The sequence below is a fragment of the Entelurus aequoreus genome, linkage group LG19 (genome assembly GCF_033978785.1).
Source record: "Entelurus aequoreus isolate RoL-2023_Sb linkage group LG19, RoL_Eaeq_v1.1, whole genome shotgun sequence".
Taxonomy (NCBI): Eukaryota; Metazoa; Chordata; class Actinopteri; order Syngnathiformes; family Syngnathidae; genus Entelurus; species Entelurus aequoreus.
Window position 1 is genome coordinate 35,379,072 of NC_084749.1, and position 25,317 is coordinate 35,404,388.

General features: G+C 40.7%; 1 protein-coding gene across 1 annotated transcript in view; it reads right to left on the reverse strand.

The window, feature by feature from the left end:
* Positions 1-2,976: 2,976 nt before the first annotated feature.
* The window catches only part of nek7 (NIMA-related kinase 7), a 143,293-nt gene continuing 120,952 nt past the window's right edge, over positions 2,977-25,317 (reverse strand). Inside the window, exons 8-10 of the mRNA XM_062028405.1 lie at positions 24,221-24,315; positions 10,215-10,328; positions 2,977-4,192 (exon numbers count right to left, since the gene is read on the reverse strand). Of these exons, the coding sequence (XP_061884389.1) occupies positions 4,082-4,192; positions 10,215-10,328; positions 24,221-24,315 (320 nt within the window). The 3' untranslated portion in view covers positions 2,977-4,081. The remainder of the gene's footprint in view (positions 4,193-10,214; positions 10,329-24,220; positions 24,316-25,317) is intronic.

A 25,317-nucleotide genomic window follows, 5' to 3' on the forward strand; every position in this document is an offset into this window, starting at 1 on the left:
CTCTCAGTGAGCTGTGGAGTCCCCCAAGGCAGTATATTAGGGCCTTTACTGTTCCTACTATACGTAAACGACATGTCATCAGCATGCGACTGAATTGTTCCTGTTTGCGGATGACTCTGCCCTGCTGGTATCCGGCAAGGACAATCACAGGTGGAAAAAATCCTCAGTGCCAAACTCTGTAGAATTTGCACCTGGCTCGCCGACAATAAGCTATCCATACACTTAGATAAAATGGAATCCATCCTATTTGGGTCCCAAATCAACCTTTAAAAAGTCAGTGACTTCACTATTAAAATGGGTGACATTGTCCTCACCAGGAAAGATGAGGTCACCTACCTAGGTTCCATTCCAGAGGCTAATCTTTCCTATGATAAAATGGCAACCAAGGTAATCAAAAAGGTCAACCAACGCACAATATTTCTCTATAGAATCTCCTCTCTGGTCAACAAAAGAACCATGAAGATTCTAGCGGGAACTCTCATTCAACCCTTTTTTGAGTACGCATGCACCTCCTGGTATCCCAGCACCTCCAAACCCCTCAAATCAAGACTCCAAACATCCCAGAACAAGCTAGTCAGGTTACTTCTAGACCTCCACCCCAGATCACACCTCACTCCTACCCACTTCTCCAAAGTGGGCTGGCTCAGGGTGGAGGACAAACTTGCACTGAGCCTGGTCTATAAAATTTGTTACACCTCCCTGATACCGAAGTACATGTCAAACTACTTCCAGAATGTAAATGACCGCCATAACCACAACACCAGGGGGAGCTCCACAAACCACATCAAACCCAGATTCCGATCTAACAAAGGTCTTAACTCATTCTCCTTCTATGCCACATCAATATGGAATGCACTCCCAACAGGTGTAAAAGAAAGTGCATCTCTATCCTCCTTCAAAACCGCACTAAAAGAACACCTCCAGGCAGCTACAACCCTAGCCTAACCTCCTCCCCCCACCACATCCCACTTCCCCAGATTGTAAATAATCAAATGTATATACTTGTTCTTATGCTTTCTGAGCTCACTATGTTCACTGCTTGCTGTACATATCCTACGAAGTGAGACCTACACTGTTACAATGTTCATTTCTCAGATGATATAATTGTTGATGACTGAAGTGCTGATAGCAACCAAACCTAACCCCCGGCCCCAACCCCCTCCGCATCCCACCACCCGGATTGTAAATAATGTAAATAATTCAATGTATATACTCTGATGATTAACTTGTGTGATGACTGTATTATGCTGATAGTATATATTTGTACCATGCATTGATTAACGTGGACCCCGACTTAAACAAGTTGAAAAACTTATTCGGGTGTTACCATTTAGTGGTCAATTGTACGGAATATGTACTGTGCAATCTACTAATAAACGTTTCAATCAATCAATCAATCAGAAGTTTCGTTATTTTTACTAGAACTTAGAAATACATACTTGATAAGATTGTGAATTTTTGCTGTGGGTTGTATTTTTGAAAGTTCTTTATACCCAAAGTGTGGCATTAATAGTTGCATCTTGTAGCCCTATTCTCCATCTCTACTGAATAGTGCTTTCCTCTGATCTACTTAAATTTGTGCTTCATTACTGTTTTAAGCGACATATTTTACCATGTGCAGTTTGTATTGCAGATTAGGGCATTTTTTTGATGTTCAGTCTTTCTCAATTGTCTGTAATGTATGTTTTTAGAGGTACATGACCAGCATATAGTTGTCACAAACCAAGAGCACCGTATCCCGGTTGCAGACGCCAAAGGATTTCTGCTCGGTTCATGTCAGCCTGTATGAATTAAAAACATGTTACATTATTACATTTTGATATGTAAGTCGCACCTGAACATAAAGTCGCAGGACCAGCCAAACTATAAAAAGAAGTGCGACTTACAGTCCGCAAAAGTCTTACATTAACTCAAAATAACATTTTATATTAACATAAAACACAAATACTTGTCTGTGTAGCACACATAAACAGTAAGTTTAAAAATATGTGATGTTTAAAGCCTGCCTGACTAAGGTGTTTGTTTCTTACATAATGTTATTTTTGCTGCAGTTTCAGACTTTTTTTTTTGGATTGTATTGTGAGTATTTAGTATTGTAAGCGTTTCAACGTACTGAGTCAAAGAGGAGACTTAACGTCAAAAGAGGGTCTCACAGCTCTGACTCAGGGCTACTCAAGGCTCAATTCTCTTTAGCAGAATACATAAAAAAAAAAAAGTATTCACACTGTTTTACGTGCGTAAAAATAAATGTCAACTTTTTTTTTCATATATGAATTTAATTTGCTGCATGTTTTGTGTTTAAAAAAAAAAAGAGAAATAAATTGCTCACTATTGTATTTTTTGTGCAAAATAACAAATTTAACATAATCAAAACAAACTTGTATACAGTATGTTGCTGGCACATCTCCAGCCAAGGTACGATCCTAGTAAATCGGATTAACAGCCCAGCACCAATAGTTTTATGAGTATTAACTTAATACTCATAAAACTATTGGTGCTGGACTCTCCCTTAATACTATTAAGGGAGATGTGCCATTATATTCTTTTAATGACAGAGCAGAAAGGGGATAGAATTACGCTTGCGGTAAAATTTCATATGAAGCTCTCTGTCATTCTTTAATTGACATTTTACATGCGCTTATTTACACAAAATGGGGGCCGCCACAGATCATGGCGCCCTATGCACAAGGTGTGCTCTAGGTTGTCTTTGGTACTATCGCTAGCCATGACTCCAGCTAGACCCACTCCGCTTTTAGCAGAACACTCTTGTGGAAAAGCATCGCAACGCCGAATGCAAATACACGTACCGTTACACCCTTACTAACCACAAAACTGCTTTGATATTACGGCATAACTGTGTTTTCAGCCCAGAATGTCTGCCATGTTTGTGGAGTGTTTCGCCACGACTTGTTTGGCGTGGGTTTGTACAAAGCCAGAGTGAAGCTAATACAACATTTTGAACAAACACATCTCCCATAAGATATATATCCCCCTGGGGACCATTTGTTGTTTATCGTTTTCTCTTGTCAGAAAAAAAAACAACTGTCATGCAAAACAGTAATGTCCACTGCAGAGGACGCGAGCTTTCAGGAGGATATGTTGCGTGGACATATATTATAAACAAATACAGCAAGAATCATCTGTCTCTTAAAAACATTTGTTCCCTCACAAGGAACACACGGCAAACTTACACAGCAATGTTAATGACCACACTATTCAGGCACTATAAACCAACTTACTAGTGGCTCATTTGCATTCCTGCCATTGCAATTTACTGTTTAAATATAATGTCCAAGCTAAACCCAGAAGGGTTTCTTTTTTTAATTATTTAGTTTTAGACAATAGTAAACAGCAAACTGCTTTATACGTCATCGTTTCCACTTCTCCTTCAAGGCTGTCAAAAGTAAGACAAGCTGACTTTTCAAAAACAATGCATTGGTGTCAAAATGACACACGTTTGATGTGTTGTGAAGACATTTGCCCAGGCACTCCCTCCGGCACTTCGCTAGTCCTGCACCCTCTGATCCAACTTTTCATGACATGATCCCCCTGCCGAGCCTCTAGTACCAGGGTAAAAAGTGCAACATAACACTTCCAACTAAATCACTTTTATAACCTCTCTCAGGTGTGCCATCATCATGCGAATAAACTTTACACTCTTTTTTTAACCTCTAATTTACTTTCATTATTCACAGCGTTCATCATGACCATTGTGTTACTGGAGTATATTACCTGCTTGACAGAATTACATGTAAACATTTAGGGACGTGACATGAAAAAATACAAAAAGTATACTAAATGTCATGCCATTTCATGTGTGCGCGCGGTTAGAACAATAAAAAATTGAAGAGTTCTGGGGGACAGGGATATCATTTGAGCGCAATATTTACCTCGAGCCGAAAGGATTTGGGCTGCCACTCACGTTTAGAACTCCAAAAAAACCATGTTAGAAATGCTGTCCCGCTTATTTCAATGAGCTCTGGACTAAGTAATTGCATAGAAGCGGATAGATGTGTACACGTCCAGCATGGAAATTGAGGAGGGATGAGTTGTACAAGCTATAGTTTGTGCAGTTCCGGGCTTAGCTGCCCTGCGTCTGGTTCTGCATGTGTTTGGCGATGTCGTACACGTAGGTGATGTCCGGCCTCTTCTCTGGGTCGGGGTTGATGCACATATCTACCAAGTTCCTCAGCTGATGAGAGGGATAAGAGGGGGTTGGGTTTAGAAGGGGATACAAGGGAAAGACAATGAGTGAAATGTGCAGTTCTGGAGAATAAACCATCTTTTAAGGCGCTAAATAAACAAAAAGTAACTAGACTGAGCACACTAATCGCTTGTTGGTAGGACTGGGCGATATTTGGCCTATTTGGCGATATGTATGGCAGCCTCCTGAAAAAACAAAATATTGGGTTGCAAAGGCTCCTAATTTAGCTGCTGGTAACACAATGCATCATTTTTAGTTGTATTATTTTTCTCAAAATTATTATTAATCTACTTGTTAATTTATTCTTAATATCTGGTTGTTTTCTGTTGTAACATGTTTCTATCTAGACTTCTGTTAAAATACCAAAAACACACTCTTATTTTGTTTCAATACTTTACCTTAGTTTTGGGTGATATTACAAATTTGGGTATTGATCCAACACCAAGTAGTTTCTGTGGCCAAATTGGCTAGTTTATACATAGGATCATTTTCGGATCATTAAATTAATACATTTTTGGTCAAAACTGAAATTTGACAATATCAATTAATTTTGAAATGATTTCCTTTTATTACATACAGTCCATAATGCCAAATAACTAAACAAAAGCAAAGACTACTATTGGCTCTTGTTTCATGAGTTTGTAAACAATAACAAAAACGATTTTGTGATACAGTAATAAAATATTTCGATTGTAGCGTCGGCTATATACTGGTACTATCGTTGGTATAATTACTGTCCACATTTGTATTGATCTGCCCACACCTGCTTACATTCAAGAGCTGTAGCTTAGCAGTTTGATATACTTTTTTGTATCCTCCTACGGCGTGGAGTGTAGCATGTTTCACAGTTACTTGTCCTCTTGTCTTCCAGTGATAATCTACATGTGAGAAACACAGTTTACCGGTATTTGCCACCACGTAGGCGCAGATTAGTGATTTAGAAGCTGCACTGTGGAGGGACATTAGCCACAAGCTTGCTAGCGAGGACGCTATTTTGCGTTGAGGACGCCTTCGTTCGCTCGTCGCTGTCAAATTAGCGGGACACAGCTCCAAAGTGTCATCAACATGCATTATAACTAGTGATAGACGGACTATTTGTGTCGATATTTGGCATTTTGATGTATATCGGTATCCTTTTTTTCTTCAAAACAACTACAAAGGAACTAATTCAGCAGATACAATATATACACAAGTGATACCAGTATTTAGTATTTTTAAAAATGTATAATTAGTCCAGTAGCTAGATACAAACACTGCTCAAGCACCAGCCCGTTTGTCCTGCCTGTGAAGAGTTGCCATTTTTTTCACTGCAGTGCTTGCATTCAGGAAGAAATGATATCAGCCCACTTGAAAAAAATATCATCTAGCTACTTATCATAAGCTACTTAAAGGAGCCTAAAATTGTTTAAATCATCGCAATATGTCGAGAAAACCTAACAATATATTATATCCATAGATCGCTATTAAAGTATATAAATTAAGTATATGGCAGGTTATTGTGATACAGACAAATCCCATATTTTTACCAATTTTCCCAGGAGATTTCCCTTTTGAAATGTAAATGTTGACACTCCTATGACCCGCAGCATTAGACACACGTAATAAAGATGTTTGTGAAATCCTCTGATGTTGTTTGGCTCTGAATTAACCACAGCATTAGTGCCCCATTAAACATTATGTCACTAGTGGTCCGACATTTCCTCAAAAATAATGCTTAAAAACAACTTAAAGCCTTGTGCAGCAGTTCACTGACGTATACTATTCAGGTTTAAATAACTTTTACTTCAAATGACTACCGGCTCCAAATATCGGTTATCGGCTTCCTTGACTACCACTACTAATCTGTATCTGCCCTAAAAAAAACCATATCGGTCAATCTAATTATCACGATATGACGATAATATTAAAAGCTGTCTTTTGTCTGCCAAACTGATGTCGTATATCATCTATATCGCGCAACCGTAATTTAACCTAAGTCCACAAAGACATTTATCCCCCCACACACACACACACACACACACACACACACACACACACACACACACACACACACACACACACACACACACACACACACACACACACACACACACACACACACACACACACACACACACACACACACTACTAATTACGCACACACACGCACACACACGCACGCTGCTGCCACTCCGTGCCAGCACTCACACACTAAGCCAAGCAAAGCGGCTGATTGGAGCGGATAGACAGGCTCACATGCGGAACAGCCACCACCATCATTAAAAAAAGAAGAATAAAGGATGCAGAGGGAGGAAAAAAAACATCTATGTGAGGTCGCTATGGTAACTGTCTGCCAACTTCCTGGCTGCTGTTGCACGGCAGCGGCTCGGACGATTCCGCGTCAGCCGCTGTGTGCGTATGTGGGTGCCTGGGTGTGAGAAAGATGTAAATTCAGACTGTCTGAGAATTAGCACCGCCGAATGGAGATTTGGGTGGGGTTTAGAAAAGATGCAGATATGTAAAATATTCATGCGCTTCTTTGCATGGCGAGTGGGGTTGGGGGGGAAGCGGTGAAAAGTGTCAGGTGGCGGGTGGATGGGGGAGCGGGTGCTGCTGAAGGGAGGCGGTGGAAAAGCATAGACGGAGATGGTTAAATGACACAACAAAGATGAGCAGCTGACAGTTTGCTGCCGATCCTTCAGGAGCATTGTTTACATCCAGACAGGCGCTGTAGGCACCCCCCCTCATCTCCATCTCTCCATCAGCCTGTCTCGAGCTCCATCATTCGTTCACTCTATCGCTTTGTCTCCCTTTCCCCGGGATGGGGGTGACATGTGGGGCACGCTCCAGCTCCGAGCGGTGGGTGTGTGCGAAGAGAGAGTTACTGTAACAAATACGCGCTCGTGCACATAAAAAAAGCACACGTGCAAAGACATGAAACGCCGCGCAATTAGCCTTTGTCAACCTAATGAAGTAAACACCAAAGTGCAATGAAAAGTACTCTGCAGGAGTTAATGCAGCAACTTTAAACAACGCACAGTGGACTCTTGCATGCAAACACCATGGTAGTAAAGTAGAGACGTGGCCATTTAAACGCAGCTAATGGCCATGAGCTTTTTGCTTCACTGCATATTAGTGTGTTTTTAACTCAATTTCCTAAATTCTTAAAACACATTCTTTTCAACGTGGCATTATTGCAAGTAACAATAACTTTTACAGAATTTCAACATTGGGGTATTTAATGCAGGCAGCTTTTAGTAGTCTGCAAAGAGCAAACAAAGTATGTTTTTTGCGTTAATAGGGGGATTTTTTTCAGCCTTCATACAGAGCGAGGCTTGTGGTTTCCTGCTGCTTACTAAGTTAGTCTTAAGTGTGGCAAAGTGGTCAGTGAGAGGAGACGTTGGAAAGAGAGGTTAGATTTAACATTCAAGAAGAATTTTAGATACAAAACCCATGCTCATTATTCATTGTTGTGCAACTTTATGCTTGACTATTGGGAAATGTTTGGAAAGATTTATGGTATCATTAGGGCTGTCAAAGTTAAGGCATGCGATTAATCATGTATAAACGCAAATTAATCCCATGATTTATTTTGACCATACATACTCCTTTACCCAAAAGACAGGTCAGCGATCAGGTTTATGCATACGCCAGTACGAAGATGAGTGAAGAGGGTGCTCGCTGGTAGGGCTGGGCGATATACCGGTATTATGGTTAATATAGTTTAGAAAGCGGTATATTTGAGACTATACCGGCATACCGATATTTTTTTTAAGTGCTTTTGTTACAATCTTCTTTGCGCCTGACTTGCGAAGCACAGAGCATTCCTATTCAGCTCATCACTGCCCCTTGCGTGTTTATGGTGGCTTCTCTGATGACGCAGTGACGCATATCAAACTTTTTAATTTTTTTTTTTTATATAAATACGGCGGGGCGGTGCCAACTTCTCAACTTCCGAGTTATGCAATGCTTAGGACAGTGACTGCATTTGGCGATTGGTGAGTGACTACAGCTTTATTTACACATATACCAATTTGCTTTAGAACCTACATCTCTCCTTGTAGCGACTGTATCGCCAGTCTCAGCTGTTTATGTTGTTAACTTCTGTTAGCGACTTAGCACAGAAGCTAACGATAGCTCCTCTCTGCTGCTCGCTTGGTGTGTTAAATGTTTATCTACACCTCGGTTTAAAAGTGCCTCTCCCCATAGCCTGTGCAGATCAAGCTACTGTAGTATAGCGGCTGGGTGGCTGAAAAGTAGTTCTAAACTTAACAGCCAGCAGCTTTCACCGCAGTGAGCGAGTAGAAGCTCCATCTAGCCCGCGCACAAGTGTGAAACTATAAACCAAAACCAAAATGAACAAAACTGCTTTGACATAGTAACTGCAAATAAATTATTTTATAAGAATAAACACATTACTACTTACAACAAAAATAATCTGAGTACTCAACACTGGTTATCCAGCCATGAAACATTGAGGCAACCTTAAGCAATTTGCAAGTTTAAGTTTTTTTTAAACATACCGGTATATACCGTATAACGGTGTTCGGACTAAAAATACCACGATATCAGCTTTAGTCCATATCGCCCAGCCCTACTCGCTGGCAAATTTCGTTTCAAAATAAACCCCAACGGAACTTTATGATAAAACGGTTACCAAGTTTTGAGCAACAGATGATGTGCAAAAAAAGTAAAACATTAAAAAAAATGTTTATGTATAAAATGTACGTTGTGTTCAACAATTTGGGGTATTTTTTTAAGTTATTTGAAAATATACTAGCAAATAATTCAAATTAATCGTGGTTAATCAACATTAAAAAGTGTAATTAGGGCTGCAGCTATCAATCATTTTAGTTAGAGTAATCTATCAATTATATTTTTCAATTATTCAAGTAATTGGACAAAACACTCTAGCTTAAATGCGTATTTTAGGGAAAATAGTTAAAATAAACAAAGACTTTTCTGCTTGCTATAATGATGCCCATTCTTTTTTTCTAATGAATGGGCATCATCAATATTGAAGTTGCACTTTTAACATGTGTGCATTAATAAAAAAATGTAAACTATTCGCTGTTTGCCGGCACACATGCACACACCACCACTCTTGTGTACTTTTTTTGTAGCAGCCGTATGGAAACTATGTCTACGTATTTAAAGTTCCGGGTTCTCCATGCGTTCTGAAATTATTATTATTATTATTATTATTTACACTTATTAAAAGAGCAATAGAAGCAACATGAATGCAAATCAAAGCTTCTTCACCTAATCAAATTAATCAATTAAACGTTGCAGCCCTAAGTGTGATTAATTTGTATGTTTTTTTAATCTATCGTTCAACAGCTCCAGTTATTATCGAACATCTAAATTTGAAAGGAGGTTTAGCAGTTTTCCATGAAAATGTGTTTCAATGCAATAATCATGATGTAATTTATCCAAAGAAATGTCTGTATACTTCCATGTAGATTTGAGAAAAATAAAACATGTCTTCTCAACAAAAAGACACAGGCAGAGCCAGCACACAGATGCGAAACGCAGCGTATACATACACGCACGCACACACACGTCACCGGCAATCAGCTACCATTCCGCTGTTACCCGCAGCCTGACTGCATTACATGTGCACGAATGAGGCTTTGCTGAATTACGGTAGATAATTTAACATTTAGTTAGGGAAACATGACACTCAAGCTCATTTAGTTTCACCCCGCTCTGTAGCACAGCCAGATGCTTTTGATATGCGGGATTTAATTTTCAAACGGTTAAAAATCATGGCCGGCCTTTTGATCATAGAGTAATGATATTACAGGGAAATATCAAACTGTGTTCAAAAAGTTGGATGAATTTCAGATATGTTAAAAAGGTCAATATACATTTAGTTGGTTTTTTTTAAATAAGCGATCTGGCATTTAAAAAAGTTATTTTAAATGTTCACTGAAAATTTCAATACCCACTGAAAGATTTAAAAAGAGACATACCTGAGCATGTACTAACTACATATTACTAAGTGTAAGTGATACATGACATTACTTACTTCCTCTGAGTAGTGATCTGAGGGAAGAGGAGGATAGTCGCACTGTTCTATCTTCTTACAAAGGGAGTAGAGGTTCATCTTATCCCCATAAAATGGACTCTGTAGGGCTGCCATCTGAAAGACATGAAGAAACTGTCTCAGGACATAAAAAGATGTGAGGAGACGAAAAAAGCTTCCAATGGATTCACTCTATAGTAGGGCTCGGCCAGCTTTTCCGCCATACCTATAAATGGCCATATCATTTATATATATATATATATATATATATATATATATATATATATATATATATATATATATATATATATATATATATATATATATATATATATATATATATATATACATATATATATATACACAGTATATATATATATATCTCCATCCATCCATTTTTTACCGCTTGTCCCTTTTGGAGTCGCGGGGGGTGCTGGAGCCAATCTCAGCTGCACAAGGGCAGAACGCGGGGTACACCCTGGACAAGTCGCTATCTCATCACAAGGCCAACACAGATAGACAGACAACATTCACACTCACATTCACACACTAATAGTCTATTTGTCTCTTTCTCATACTACTATATACTGTACAGGCCAAAAGTTTGGACACTCCTTCTCATTAAAAGCGTTTTCTTTATTTTCATGACTATTTACATTTTAGATTGTCACTGAAGGCATCAAAACTATGAATGAACACATGTGGAGTTATGTACTTAACAAAAAAAGGTGAAATAACTGAAAACATGTTTTATATTCTAGTTCTTTCAAAATAACCACCCTTTGCTCTGATTACTTTTTTGTACACTCTTGGCATTCTCTCGATGAGCTTCAAGAGCTAGTCACCTGAAATGGTTTTCACTTGAAGCTCATCGAGAAAATGCCAAGAGTGAGCAAAGCAGTAATCAGAGCAAAGAGTGGCTATTTTGAAGATGCGTAGTTTGATGTGATTCATAGTTTTGTTGCCTTCAGTGACAATCTACAATGTAAATAGTCATGAAAAGAAAGAAAACTCAGTGAATAAGGAGAAGGCGTGTCCAAACCTTTGGCCTGTACTGTTTACATATATATATATATATATATATATATATATATATATATATATATATATATATACACATTCAATTTTATATCCATCCATCCATCTTCTACCGCTTGTCCCTTTTGAACAAAAATATAAACGCACCACTTATGTTTTTGCTCCCATTTTTCATGAGTTGAACCTAAAGATCTAAAACTTTTACTATACACACAAAATACCTATTCCTCTCAAATATTGTTCACAAATCTGTCTAAATCTGTGTTAGTGAGCATGTTTTCTTTGCCAAGATAATCCATCCTACCTCACACGTGTGGCATATCAATATGCTGACTAAACAGCATGATTACTGCACAGGTGTACCTTTGGCTGCCCACTGTCAGGTGCTGTTGGTCTTGAACCCCAAGATGCAGAGATGGCAGGCGTAGTGCAGAAAAACATGACTTTAATGTCAAAAAGGAAATAGTGCCACTGGTAAGCACACATGCAGGAAACCGAAAACAAGAAACAATCATTGAGACCTGACTGGAGGGCGAGGCAGGCAAAAATAGCAGCCTGATTGACAACTGCAACCAGGTGTGCCAGGCTACCAATCAGGGACAGGTGAGGGAAATGAGCACTCAGGGAGACATGCAGAAAGTGGAACTAAAATAAGAGCGCTGACAGGAAATAAACACAAACACACAGGAAAACCAAAACATAACTAAACTGTCAGTAATAATTCTGACACCCACAATAAAAAGCCACTCTGAAATGTGCGGTTTTGCTTTATTTAGGGTCTGGGGGGGGGGGGGGGGGGTCAGAAAAGCAGTCAGTATCTGGTGTGACCACCATTTGCCTCATGCAGTGCAACACATCTCCTTCGCAAAGATTTGATCAGGGTGTTGATTGTGGCCTGTGGAATGTTGGTCAACTCTTCTTCAATGGCTGCGCCAAGTTGCTTGATATTGATCCACAGCATCCCAAACATGCTCAATGGGTGACATGTGACATGAGTATGCTGGCCATGCAATAACTGGGATGTTTTCAGTTTCCAGGAATTGTGTGCAGATCCTTGCAACATGGGGCTGTGCATTGCCATGCTACAACATGAGGTGATGGTCTTGGGTGAATGGCAAAACAATGGGCCTCAGGATCTCACGACGGTATCTCTGTGCATTCAAAATGCCATCAATAAAATGCACTTGCGTTCATTGTCCATAACATACGCTTGCCCATACCATAACCCCACCCCCACTATGGGCCACGCCATTAACAACGTTGACATCAGCAAACTGCTTTCCCACACAAAGCCAGACATGCTGTCTGCCATCTGCCCTGAACAGTGAAAACCAGGATTCATCTGTGAAGAGAACACCTCTTCAACGTGCCAGACGCCTTCGAATGTGAGTTTTTGCCCACTCAAGTCGACCACGACGAAAAACTGCAGTCAGATCGAGACCCCAAAGAAAACGACGAGCATGCAGATGAGCTTCCCTGAGTAGTTTCTCACAGTTTGTGCAGGAATTCTTTGGTTATGCAAACCAATTGTTGCAGCAGCTGTCGAAGTGGCTGATCTCAGACAATCATGGAGGTGCACCTGCTGGATGGGGAGGTCCTGGGCTGGTATGGTTACACGTGGTCTGTGGTTGTGAGGCCAGTTGGATGTACTGCCAAATTCTCTAAAACGCCGTTGGAGACGGCTTATGGTAGAGAAATGAACATTTAATTAAAGAGCAACAGCTCTGGTGGACATTCATGCAGTCAGCATGCCAACTGTACGCTCCCTCAAACCATGCGACATCTGTGGCACTGTGCTGTGTGATAAAACTGCAAATTTCAGAGTGGCAATAATCATGTTGTTTAATAAGCAACTTGATATGCCACACCCGTGAGGTGGGATGGATTGTCTTGGCAAAGAAGAAATGCTCAAACACAGATTTGAGAGGAATAGGTCTTTTGTGTATATAGTAGAAGTTTTAGATCTTTGAGATGAACTCGTGAAAAATGGGGGCAAAAACAAGTGTTGTGTTTCTATTTTTGTTCAATATATATATATACATATACATACATACATACATACATATATATATATATATATATATATATATATATATATATATATATATATATATATATATATATATATATATATATATATATATATATATATATATATATATATGTACGTACATATATATATATATATATATATATACATATATATGTATACATAAATATATATATATATACATATATATATATATATATACAGTATATATATACATATACATATTTATATACATATACAGTACATATATGTATATATATACTTAAATATATATATACACACATATATATATACTTATATATATACATATACACATATATATATATACTTATATGTATACACTACCGTTCAAAAGTTTGGGGTCACCCAAACAATTTTGTGGAATAGCCTTCATTTCAAAGAACAAGAATAGACTGTCGAGTTTCAGATGAAAGTTCTCTTTTTCATTTAATAGTTAAAACAAATTTACGTTATTGCAATTAGTTGATAAAAAATTGCAGACCACTAACTTTCAAAGTGAAAAATCATATAACATAAGTAACATGTAATGCCCGTTTGGGGCACTAGGGGTGCACAAGGGTTAATGTAAGAATTGCTATGGGTTTTATAACATACAACTGGTTGGGATGGTGTTCTTTTCTTCTAGACTTCTGGGATTATGAGCAAGGTTATATCGTTGCAGACGGCTGGTTACGCATTTATTTACAATAAAATGTATGTCATTTAAAGTTTTTGGTAATGTCACCGCAAGGAAAACATGAGAAAATCATCACAAAATAATAAATAATAATCAATTAAAGGAGTTGCCTGTCCATTCTATGGCACTGTGAGCCATGGATAAGTTTGAGTTAAAAGAGAGAGCAGCAAAGAAAAAGGCAGCAGAGGTGAGCTGCGGGAATGCAAGACGTTTTCACTTGGAGCAATGACAAAACTGCACCCCCTGGAGCCCAGGTGCTCAAGCACAAAGGGGGGAAAAGCAGATGTGGATGGTAACAACATGGGAAGGAGAAGGAGACGTTTACTGCTGTGTAGATGTGTTTCCTAATAATAGAAAACTATGTGATTACTGACTTTTTCACTTTTGTTCATATATGCATGGGAGGAAAGTGTGGTTTTTGACTAAGTAAAGGTTAAGCAGTGGTAAATAAACACAGACTTCCAAGCCCTTAATGTTGACACTGCTTGGATAAATGGTATGGCACAGACATGTTTTTAAATTATTAATTATAGTAGAACTATACACATTAGGGACCCCACAAAGTCTCAATTAATTTTGTAAATTTGGTCTTTCTCCAAAAAAAAATAGGGTTTTTTGCCCTAGAAAACACATCTCAAGCTGGCAATAATTTTAAAAGATGTGATTACAAATCTTCAAAAAAATTTTTTAAAGTATATACTACAGTGTAATTATTTGACATCAATGCAAGATGGCGGCAGGGTGGTGTAGTGAGTGTTACCATGACAACTGTATTGTACAGGGACAGTCACTATTTCTTAAAAAACATGCAACGATGTGAACACAAGTTAAGATACACACAGTATATCATTACTGGAATTACAACAGACAAGCAGTTTGGAATATGTCAATGCGGCATTGGCTCTTGAATTTGTTTTTGCACATAGTACTATAGTATTGTTAATTTATTTATTTTATTTGTTTTATTTTATCCTATTTTCTTCTGGTAGTACTGTTTTATTTGATTGAGTATTTAGGTATTGTTAACATTAGCCTTATTTTTTTTGTGCAATTATTCATTATTTGTGTTGTTTCTGTTTGTATAGTCCGTGTTTACCGTTGCAACAAGTTTAAAATGTCTGTTTGCTCTTTGCTACGCTACTTGACTTGACCATCTTAAAACAAATAAGTTTTTTGTCATTTTAAATTGAAACTGGACAAACAACGACAGCTAGCCGTGAAATCTCATCAGCCTGCAAAACAGTGTAATTCCGAAATAATATCGCCCGTAACATTGTGTGTCCCTTCTTGAACTTGCCTATTATTTTTTTCTCATTTACACAATACTTACATACTTTATTGAATAAGCATGAACACTTAATGACTGACCTTTATTAACCTACAAATTAAAATTTAAACTAATCTCTCTGGATTAGATATACATGTAAATTATTAGTGTGGTAAAGTGCGAGACATTTAATGCAAATGTCAGAGGATGGCTTCCATTTTCATTTTAACTAATCACTTTTTTCTGAGGAATGAACATGCTGACTACTTGCTGTAAAAGTTCAAATCAATGACTTAGAAAAGGCCATTTTTTACTCTCTCAATGCGAACCGTGTCTGCCTTTTGATTCAGTGCATGTTTGTCTGTGAGGGCTGGCGAATGTTTACCAAAAATATACACTTCAAAGTAAGTAAGACAAAAATAGAGGCAGATGGAACCCGAAGCATGGGTGGAGGATGGAAGAAAAGAAAAAAAAAACAGCCAGCGATAGACACCAGGAGGCAAAGGGTTAAACAAGACCCCAACGTATTTTCATGCATCTTCTGCTTTTGACAGATGAAAAATGTCAACTGTCCTGTTTTTATTTGGGAGTTTTTGCACTATTCATCTGCTTCATTAGTGTCTGCTGCTCCTAGCCTCTGACAGCTGCCGGCCCCCTGCGCTCGGCGCGCGTGCACACATGCACAAAGATGCATGCCACACAAACACATAAACATACTCATTTTTTTCTGTGTCATTGCAACGAGTTAGATGATTGACTCACTGTCTGACCTCTGAGGCCCTGGTGTGCGTGTGTGTGTGTGTGTTGGAGGGAGAGGAAGAGACTGCGTGGTTCATTGATATTCGAGAGAGTGAATGCATACGCATGCCTGCTGTCTAAGGGATGTGAGTTGGTGGTGGTAGAACACACACATCGTAGCACAATGCATGCACGCACACACAAAGAAATATTATCTGCTCTTTCTCGGGAGCCCATGTTTTGCTCTCCATTGTCAAAGAAAGTAAAGACAGTTTTCCCGGCCCCTACAAAAAGGTCCCCAAATTACTTTCGAGTTTAATAAACACGCTGATTATGTTGTTTTGTCTTTCCTGCATCTTCCAAAACCTGTGCTTTTAAGCTTTACCATCAAACCTCCCCATATTTAACTTATTTATCTCTGCAGCCCAGTAAAATCTAGAAAGAATTTACTCAATTACCAAGACACAAACCTAGAACCTTATAAATGTATGTAGGCAAAATGTACATTGCACATCTATGTATTTGAATATACTACATCCATTCCTCTCTTTCTCTCACACACACACACACACACACACACACACACACACACACACACACACACACACACACACACACACACACACACACACACACACACACACACACACACACACACACACACACACAAAGTCCAATTGAAGAAAGCATGAGTTTTTTAGGACCACATTGGTCCTTCATGTTGGTTTATGATGACATATTCATCAAGGCAAGAAGTCAGAGTTTCTAAGGACAATCGTTAAAAATACACCTAATCCCAGTGGAGCCATAACTTCCCAACTTTGACACATTCATAACAAAGGCTTAAGTAAGGGGGTACCCGAGGATCTGACTGATTAATTCGAGGTAGCAGATTTCATTTTCACAAAATGTATTGAAAGATTGGTGTATTATTATTTGTTAAAGATGTTTTGGGAGAGTTTGTAGTGTGTACTGTAATTAAAACAAATGTGTTTAACTGTAAAAAATAGATACAATGCCATTCACAAAAGGGTAGGTTACATTGAAAACAGTAAAGTGGTACCTTGGTTTTCATATACTTGGTTTTGTCATGTTAAGGGGTTCAAACTCACTGTGTACAGATTTTTACCTTATTTTTTGTGGAATTTTGTACCTGCACTGAAACCTCATAATGTCCCCATTGTGAGATGAATAAAGCCTATCATATCCTATATTCGGGTGCGCTGCCAAGTGGATGGCAGTGAAAGTGGAGGCTCCAGACGGACCAATTCGGGGCAGCAGAGGCTGACTTTCGGGACGTGGAACGTCTCTACGCTGGTGGGGAAGGAGCCTGAGCTGGTGCGAGAGGTGGAGCGCTACCGGTTGGATCTGGTGGGGCTTACCTCTACGCGTAGCAAGGGCTCTGAAACCACACTCCTGGACAAGGGATGGACCTTGTTCACTTCTGGAGTTGCTCAGGGTGTGAGGGCACAGGCGGGTGTGGGGATACTCACGAATCCCCGGCTGAGTGCCTGTACGTTGGAGTTCACAACGGACAAGAGGGTCGCCTCCCTTCGCCTTAGGGTTGGAGGGGGGAAAACTCTGACTGTTGTTTGTGCGTACGCACCAAACAGGAGTTCAGAGTATTCAGCCTTCTTGGATACCTTGCATGGGGTCCTGTATGGGGCGCCGGCAGAGGATTCCATAGTCTTGCTGGGGGACTTCAACGCGCACGTTGGCAATGACAGTGATACTATGACTGCCGTGATTGGGAGGAACGGTCTCCCTGATCTGAACCTGAGTGGTGGATTGTTATTGGACTTCTGTGCTAGTCACGGACTTGCGATAACAAACACCATGTTCAAGCATAAGGATGCTCATAGATGTACCTGGTACCAGAGCACCCTAAGCCAAAGATCAATGATCGATTTTGTAATTGTATCAGCTGATCTGAGGCCATATGTTTTGGACACTAGGGTGAAGAGAGGGGCTGAACTGTCAACTGATCACCATCTGGTGGTGAGTTGGGTTAGATGGCGGGGGAGACCTCTGGACAGACCTGGCAAACCCAAGCGTGTAGTGCGGGTGAACTGGGAACGTTTGGAGGAGTCCTCTCTCCGGAAGGACTTCAACTCCCACCTCTGGCGGGACTTCTCTGCCATCCCTGTGGAGGTTGGGGACATTGAACAGGAATGGGCGATGTTCAAGGCCTCTATTGCTAAAGCTGCAGCTGCGAGCTGTGGCCAGAAGGTCTTAGGTGCCTCAAGAGGCGGTAACCCTCGAACACCCTGGTGGACAGTGGTGGTCAGGGAAGCCGTCCGACTGAAGAAGGAGTCCTACCGGGGTATGTTATCCCAGGGGACTCCGGAGGCAGTTGCAAGGTACCGACGGGCCCGAAGGGCAGCGGCCGTGGCTGGGGACGAGGCTAAGCAGAGGGTGTGGGAGCGGTTCGGGGAATCCATGGAGAAGGACTATCGGGCGGAACCAAAGCTGTTCTGGAAGACCATACGGCACCTCAGGAGGGGGAAGCAGGGAACCATCCAAGCTGTGTACGGCAAGGATGGGACTTTACTGACTTCAAGTGAGGAAGTCGTAGGGCGTTGGAAAGAGCACTTTGAGGAACTCCTGAACCCAAATACATCAGACACACCCTCCCTTATAGGAGTAGGGCCTGAGGATGATGGGGGATCGAAGTCGATCTCTCGGAGTGAAGTCACTGAGGTAGTTAGACAACTCCACAGTGGCAAAGCTCCGGGGGTTGACGAGATCCGTCCAGAAATGCTGAAGGCTCTGGGTGTTGATGGGCTGTCTTGATTGATACACCTTTTCAACATTGCGTGGAAGTCTGGGACAGTGCCGAGGGAGTGGCAGACTGGGGTGGTGGTTCCCCTTTTCAAAAAGGGGGACCAGAGGGTGTGTGCTAATTACAAGGGTATCACACTACTCAGCCTCCCTGGGAAAGTTTACGCCAAAGTACTGGAAAGGAGGGTCCAGCCGATAGTCGAACCTCAGATTCAAGAGGAGCAATGTGGATTCCGTCCTGATCGTGGAACAACTGACCAACTCTTTACTCTTGCGGGAATCCTGGAGAAGGCCTGGGAGTATGCCTATCCAGTCTACATGTGCTTTGTGGATTTGGAGAAGGCGTATGACCGGGTCCCCCGGGAGATCTTGTGGGAGGTGCTGAGGGAGTACGGAGTGAGGGGAACCCTGCTGAGGGCCATCCAATCTCTGTACAACCAAAGCGAGAGTTGTGTCCGGGTGCTTGGATGTAAGTCGGATCCGTTTCCAGTGGGGGTTGGTCTCCGCCAGGGCTGCGCTCTGTCACCTATCCTGTTTGTGATTTTCTTGGACAGGATTTCTAGGCAGAGTCGTGGCCATGGCGGAGAAGGTATACGTCTCGGGGGGCTAAATGTTGCGTCACTGCTGTTTGCAGATGATGTGGTCCTGATGGCACCTTCGGTTCGTGACCTTCAGCTCTCACTGGATCGGTTCGCAGCCGAGTGTTCAGCGGCTGGAATGAGGATCAGCATCTCCAAATCTGAGGCCATGGTTCTCAGCAGGAAACCTATGGTTTGTACAGTCCAGGTAGGGGACGAGACTCTGTCCCAGGTGGAGTTTAAGTATCTCGGGGTCTTGTTCACAAGTGAGGGAAAGATGGAGAAAGAAATCAGCCGGAGAATCGGAGCAGCTGGGGCAGTATTGCAGTCTCTCTGCCGCACTGTTGTGACGAAACGAGAGCTGAGCCAGAAGGCAAAGCTCGCGGTCTACCGAGCTATCTACATTCCTACTCTCACCTATGGTCATGAAGTGTGGGTCATGACCGAAAGAATAAGATCGCGGATACAAGCGGCCGAAATGAGTTTCCTCAGAAGGGTGGCTGGCATCTCCCTTAGAGATAGGGTGAGAAGTTCAGTCACCCGAGAGAGACTCAGAGTAGAGCCGCTGCTCCTTCGCTTGGAAAAGAGCCAGCTTAGGTGGTTCGGGCATCTCGTGCAGATGCCTCACGAGCATCTCCCTAGGGAGGTCCTTGTTGCACGTCCCACTGGGAGGAGACCCCGCGGCAGGCCAAGGACCAGATGGGGGGATTACATCTCCTCTCTGGCCTGGGAACGCTTCGGGATTCCCCAGGAGGAAGTCGCTAATGTTGCTCTGGAGAGGGAAGTCTGGGGGTCTCTGCTGGAGCTGTTGTCCCCGCGACCCGATTCCGGATAAGCGGTTGAAGATGGATGGATGGATATCCTATCCTAACTTTTGAATGTTAAGCAAATGAGCTTCTAAACAATCTTTGTGTTGGCAAAATAATGGTGCGTTTCAATTGTACTGAGGTCGAAATTTATGAGTTCCTAGTCAAACCTTTCAACTGGAATGCCCCAGAGATCATATTTCCTATTTGGAAAATTGTAAATTGTCATCACCACCCCCCTAAGTTTACTTTTAAAAATGGCTGCTCTGACTATAAACAATAGTCCCTGATACTGAAGTACATGTCAAACTACTTCCTTACCGTAGTTAAATGACCGCCATAACCACAACACCAGAGGGAGCTCCACTAACCACGTTAAACCCAGATTCCTATCTAACAAAGGTCTTAACTCATTCTCTTTCTATGCCACATCAATATGGAATGCACTCCCAACAGGTGTAAAAGAAAGGGCATCTCTATCCTCCTTCAAAACCGTACTAAAAGAACACATCCAGGCAACTTCAACCCTAAACTAACACCCTCCCTTCCACATCATACCTCTCCGGATTGTAAATAATCAAATGTAAATAATCAAATGTAGACACTTTTTCTTATTCTTTCTGATCTCTCTCTCTGTGTCCACTACTTGCTGTACATATCCTACCAAGTCAGTCCTACACTGTTCCAATGTCCATTTCTCTGATGATGCAATTGTTGATGACTGAAGAGTTGATACCAACCAAACCTAACCCCCCCCCCCCCCTCCTCCTCCATATCCCACACCCCGGATTGTAAATAATGTAAATAATTCAATGTATATACTCTGATGATTATCTTGTGTGATGACTGCATAATGAAGATAGTATATATCTGTATCATGAATCAATTTAAGTGGACCCCGACTTAAACAAGTTGAAAAACTTATTCGGGTGTTACCATTTAGTGGTCAATTGTACGGAATATGCACTTCACTGTGCAATCTACTAATAAAAGTTTCAATCAATCAATCAAAGAAGCTTCTGTAATATCGGACACAATTAGCAATTCTGGCTAGTTTTTGTCACACTAAATCAGCCATATACAATTTATTGTCGGAAGTATATATCTATATTGTGATGTTACTGTAGTGTGATTTACCTTTTTTCATATACATCGCTAACAATTAAATCTTTGTGTTTCCTCTTGTTTGAAAGTTGCAGAAGGAGCACATATTGTCCATAAGTTGTTTATATTCAGAAGAGGCAATCGCAAGAATAGCTTTCGTAGATGTAGTCATCTTGATTTACAACTTGGTAACTGAAACGCTCATAGCTCAGCTGTGATGTCATTCCCAGCTCCGACTTCCAACTTCTGAGGTAAATGAAACGCGCCATAAGCCGCCATGGAGTCAAACAGGGTTGCAAGTGAAAGCACTTTTGATAAAGAAGGCAAGAAACACTATTGAATTTGAGAAAATAATTTGAATCTGTGTGGCTCTCTCCTCCTCTCCTCCCACTCTACACATTTCCCGTCTTCGCCAAGCAAGAGTCTTACTAAAAGTAAAAGTGTTGTTAAATGTTGATCATTTATCCATTTCATTGGTTATTCGTGTATATGTTGCATTGAAAACAGATTAAAAAAAAAAAAACTGAGGCACTGAGGTATATCAAAATCCCATACATGCTGTGTATAAGGGTAAATTAGACACAAAAATCAACAGACTCTTCTGCCAGCTTTGAAAGAACCAGCATCAATGCAAAAAAGGAGATGTAATGAGACCGCAAAGAAGGATGAATAGCTACCACAACACACAAGTAGAAATCATGCATGTGTATGTCTAAAATGAATTTCTCAAGCATGTGAGTGAGTTGCTTATGGGGGAATATTTGCTGGAAAAAAATAAAATATTGTGAGATGGGAGATTTATCAACTGGTGTTGACCAAACTCAACCTCCGTACCTACCCAGTCGCCCTGGGAGACAACCTTGACGACTGCCGTTACAACAGAGGAGGGGGTTTGGCCGAGGGGCACAAGGCAGGGTCAAAGGATGTAATGAGGTTGGACACAAGGAGAAAGGGATCAAACAGAATGGAAGATGAAGATGGACGCAGATACAATGACCAGGTATGGACCGATTCTTCGGACACAACCTAACCTACAGGCACAAGAATGTGAATAAGAAAAAATACAGGCTCTTTCAAATGGAGTCGTTTCACATAAATGTACACACAAACCAACACAATCCTCAGCCTGTACCATGTTCAGAGTGAAATCAATGAGTACCAAAGGGATCAAGTTTGGATGTCTCTGTGAATTCCTTATGCCTGAAGGTTAAGTGAGGAAAAGGGAGGCACACAGAGGGAATACAGCAGGGAGGGAGGAGAATAGAGCAGAGAGGAAAGGAGGAGAGAAATTTTCCACATTCTGTAATGTGGATGCACGATGGGCCCAAGCAGTGTGGACAGCAGGGTCTGGTCTTCAAATAGCATAATATGCATGGTTGTGCACAGCTTGGAGAACAATAAGTGCTCAAATTTGTATCTCCACAGGCTTGCATGGCCTACCTTGACATGGTGTATGGAATTGTCTCTGCTAAAGTATCTACAGGTCTACCCCATTCAAACCGCCTCTAACTTTTTCATTTTCTAAGAACAGATAGGTTCAACAGTAGAGGAAGGACCTGTGAAGTAAACAGAAGAGAGCAAAAGCAGTAAAGGAATGGTGAGTGACGTATCTGAAACTACTCTGGTTCAGGTTTCAACACTGAAATTATGATATCAACTTTTACTACTACCGTATATTAGTTTTTCACAATGCAAAATGTTGCTGCAGCAGTTCTGCAAGTCTGGTAAACTCAAGATACATGTAATGGTGAGGACAACAGCAGCACGTCCGAAGCTACCAAACGTGATTCTAGGCATCTCCTTCATATCTGTGTGAATAACGTATTTCAATACATTGGCACTTAATCGTGTCAGCTGACAGTGAATGGAAGCAGAGATGAAGAAGAGAGATATGTACCGTTTGATTGCAGCAGCTAGTAGACTACAGGCCAACTTTGGTCAGTGGACAGGATGCTACACATTGTCACTTCCTCTGAGTCATTACATTTTTCCTGACAATTTCTGTCCTCTGTAATTCTGACAATCATAAATTGAACATAAAATACTGCTGAGAAATATCTATAGTTTTAATTTCTACTAATTGCACCAAACTACTTTGTTGTTACAGCATGCTACTAAACTTTTGGAAAGAACAGGCTGTACACCAGGATATTCAATTGAATTGTTTTGGGGGCCACATTTCCAGAAAACTAAGTACCGGGAGTGCCAGACTTCTCCCTTCACTATTAGTCTTAGTTTGTATAATCCGGAAAACTAGCGTCCTCTACAGTGGACGTTTGACTTTCATCTATTTATGTTGTCAGAGTTACAGGAGCACTCTTCTGTTTTTAAAGACCTTATGCACAAAAGATAGCCTTATGCACAAAAGATAGTCAAAGATACCCTCTCACAGCATTCTAGTGTTTTTAAGAATTGTCAGCATGGATGTTAGTCTCAAACGTTTTTTTGAACTGAACTCAAGGGCCACCAGTTGAATAACACAAATGATGAAAAAGAGAGGTCTTAAAATTAAACATTGAGGAACACACTACTAGTTTATCTAAAGGAGTTGAACAAATGACTACTGACTGCATCCGAAATAAACAAGCAACAGCAACACCTTAATTACATAAATCACACTACCAAAATTCGTAGAGAGCACTTTAAGGGGTGCCCTGAGGAACGTCTCACTTATGTAAATCACAAGTTTGGAACCCAGTGTTCTGTTTGCTAGCAAGGTTAACATGTCAATGGAAGGATCTGCCAATGTGTTTAGAGTGGTCTAAATTCCTCTATACAACAGGAACACTTTGGTGTTTCTAGGAATGTCCTGCAAAAATGTTTGTCTCTGAAGTTTTGAACTAAACTTAGGGGTCAGTATGTTGTCATTCCTGAGCCGCATTTGTCCCCATGAGCCACTAGTATATTATCCCTGCTGTACACTGTATGCATTTGCGTTGCCATGGTTTACCTCGTAGAGCAGGCATCCTAGCGACCAGATGTCCGACTTGAAGTTGTATCCGTTTTCATGTATCCTTTCCGGTGACATGTAGTATGGAGTACCCACTGGATGAAGGAATGGGACATGGAGAAACAGTAATTATTACGTTTCTACATTGCTTTCCCCAGTTTATAAACATTGTAATTTAAGGTCACACAGTACAGGAAACAGACTAGGACTAAAGATTTCTCTTCAACTGTGACAACTTCAGAGGCTGGAATGCTCAAGGTATTTTAGTAAGAGTATAAGTAAGGCAAACTACAGGGAGCCACTAAAAGTATATTACCTCTATTAATATTAGTCAGCTCACGTAAGATGATATTTAATGGTTGCATATAACCACGCACATCCACAAAGTGCATACAATTGTTAAAGTATGACAAAGTTGTGTATGTATGCGCAGCAGACACGCAATATACGTATATCAGTTTTGATTAGCAGGCTTGGTAATGATCTGAAACAGCAGCCAGTGAAGACGCCCCGGGAGCATTGACGGAGACTCAGACACAGGCCCATTTGGTTCTAGTTTTGAAACCTAAGAATCCCAATCTACCATGGCGACTGGCAGCACTCCAGAGAATCAACCTTCACCCAGCTGGACTCAAACTGGAACCACAGCTTTACATCATGTATTTGAGACACTGCAGGTCGTTTTATAGATTTGCTACATTCTTAGTAGAGCTTGAAGGGCTGCTTTTTGCGTTTTCTGTCTGTTTGCAGGGATTTCCCATATAAAAGTCTACAGAGCACATCCAGCAGCAGTTTAACATTAATCACATACGGTTGGACGTTTTGCTAACCTGTACTCCGTTATTACACATACTCTCATGGCATTTATATGGAAGCTTGGTACTCCAAAAGAACTAGAGTTCTGAGTGATGTCAATTAATGAAACATGTTCTCACTACAATACCACTGTATCTGCATGATATGTGTTTGAAAGCAAAACCCTTCATAGCAACACCTACAACATGATGAACATGCTATGAATGGGTTGTTTGGCAGCAATGAATATTAGTGGTGTCCCAATAAAACTTTATCACTTCGGATACAATAAAGATGTTGGA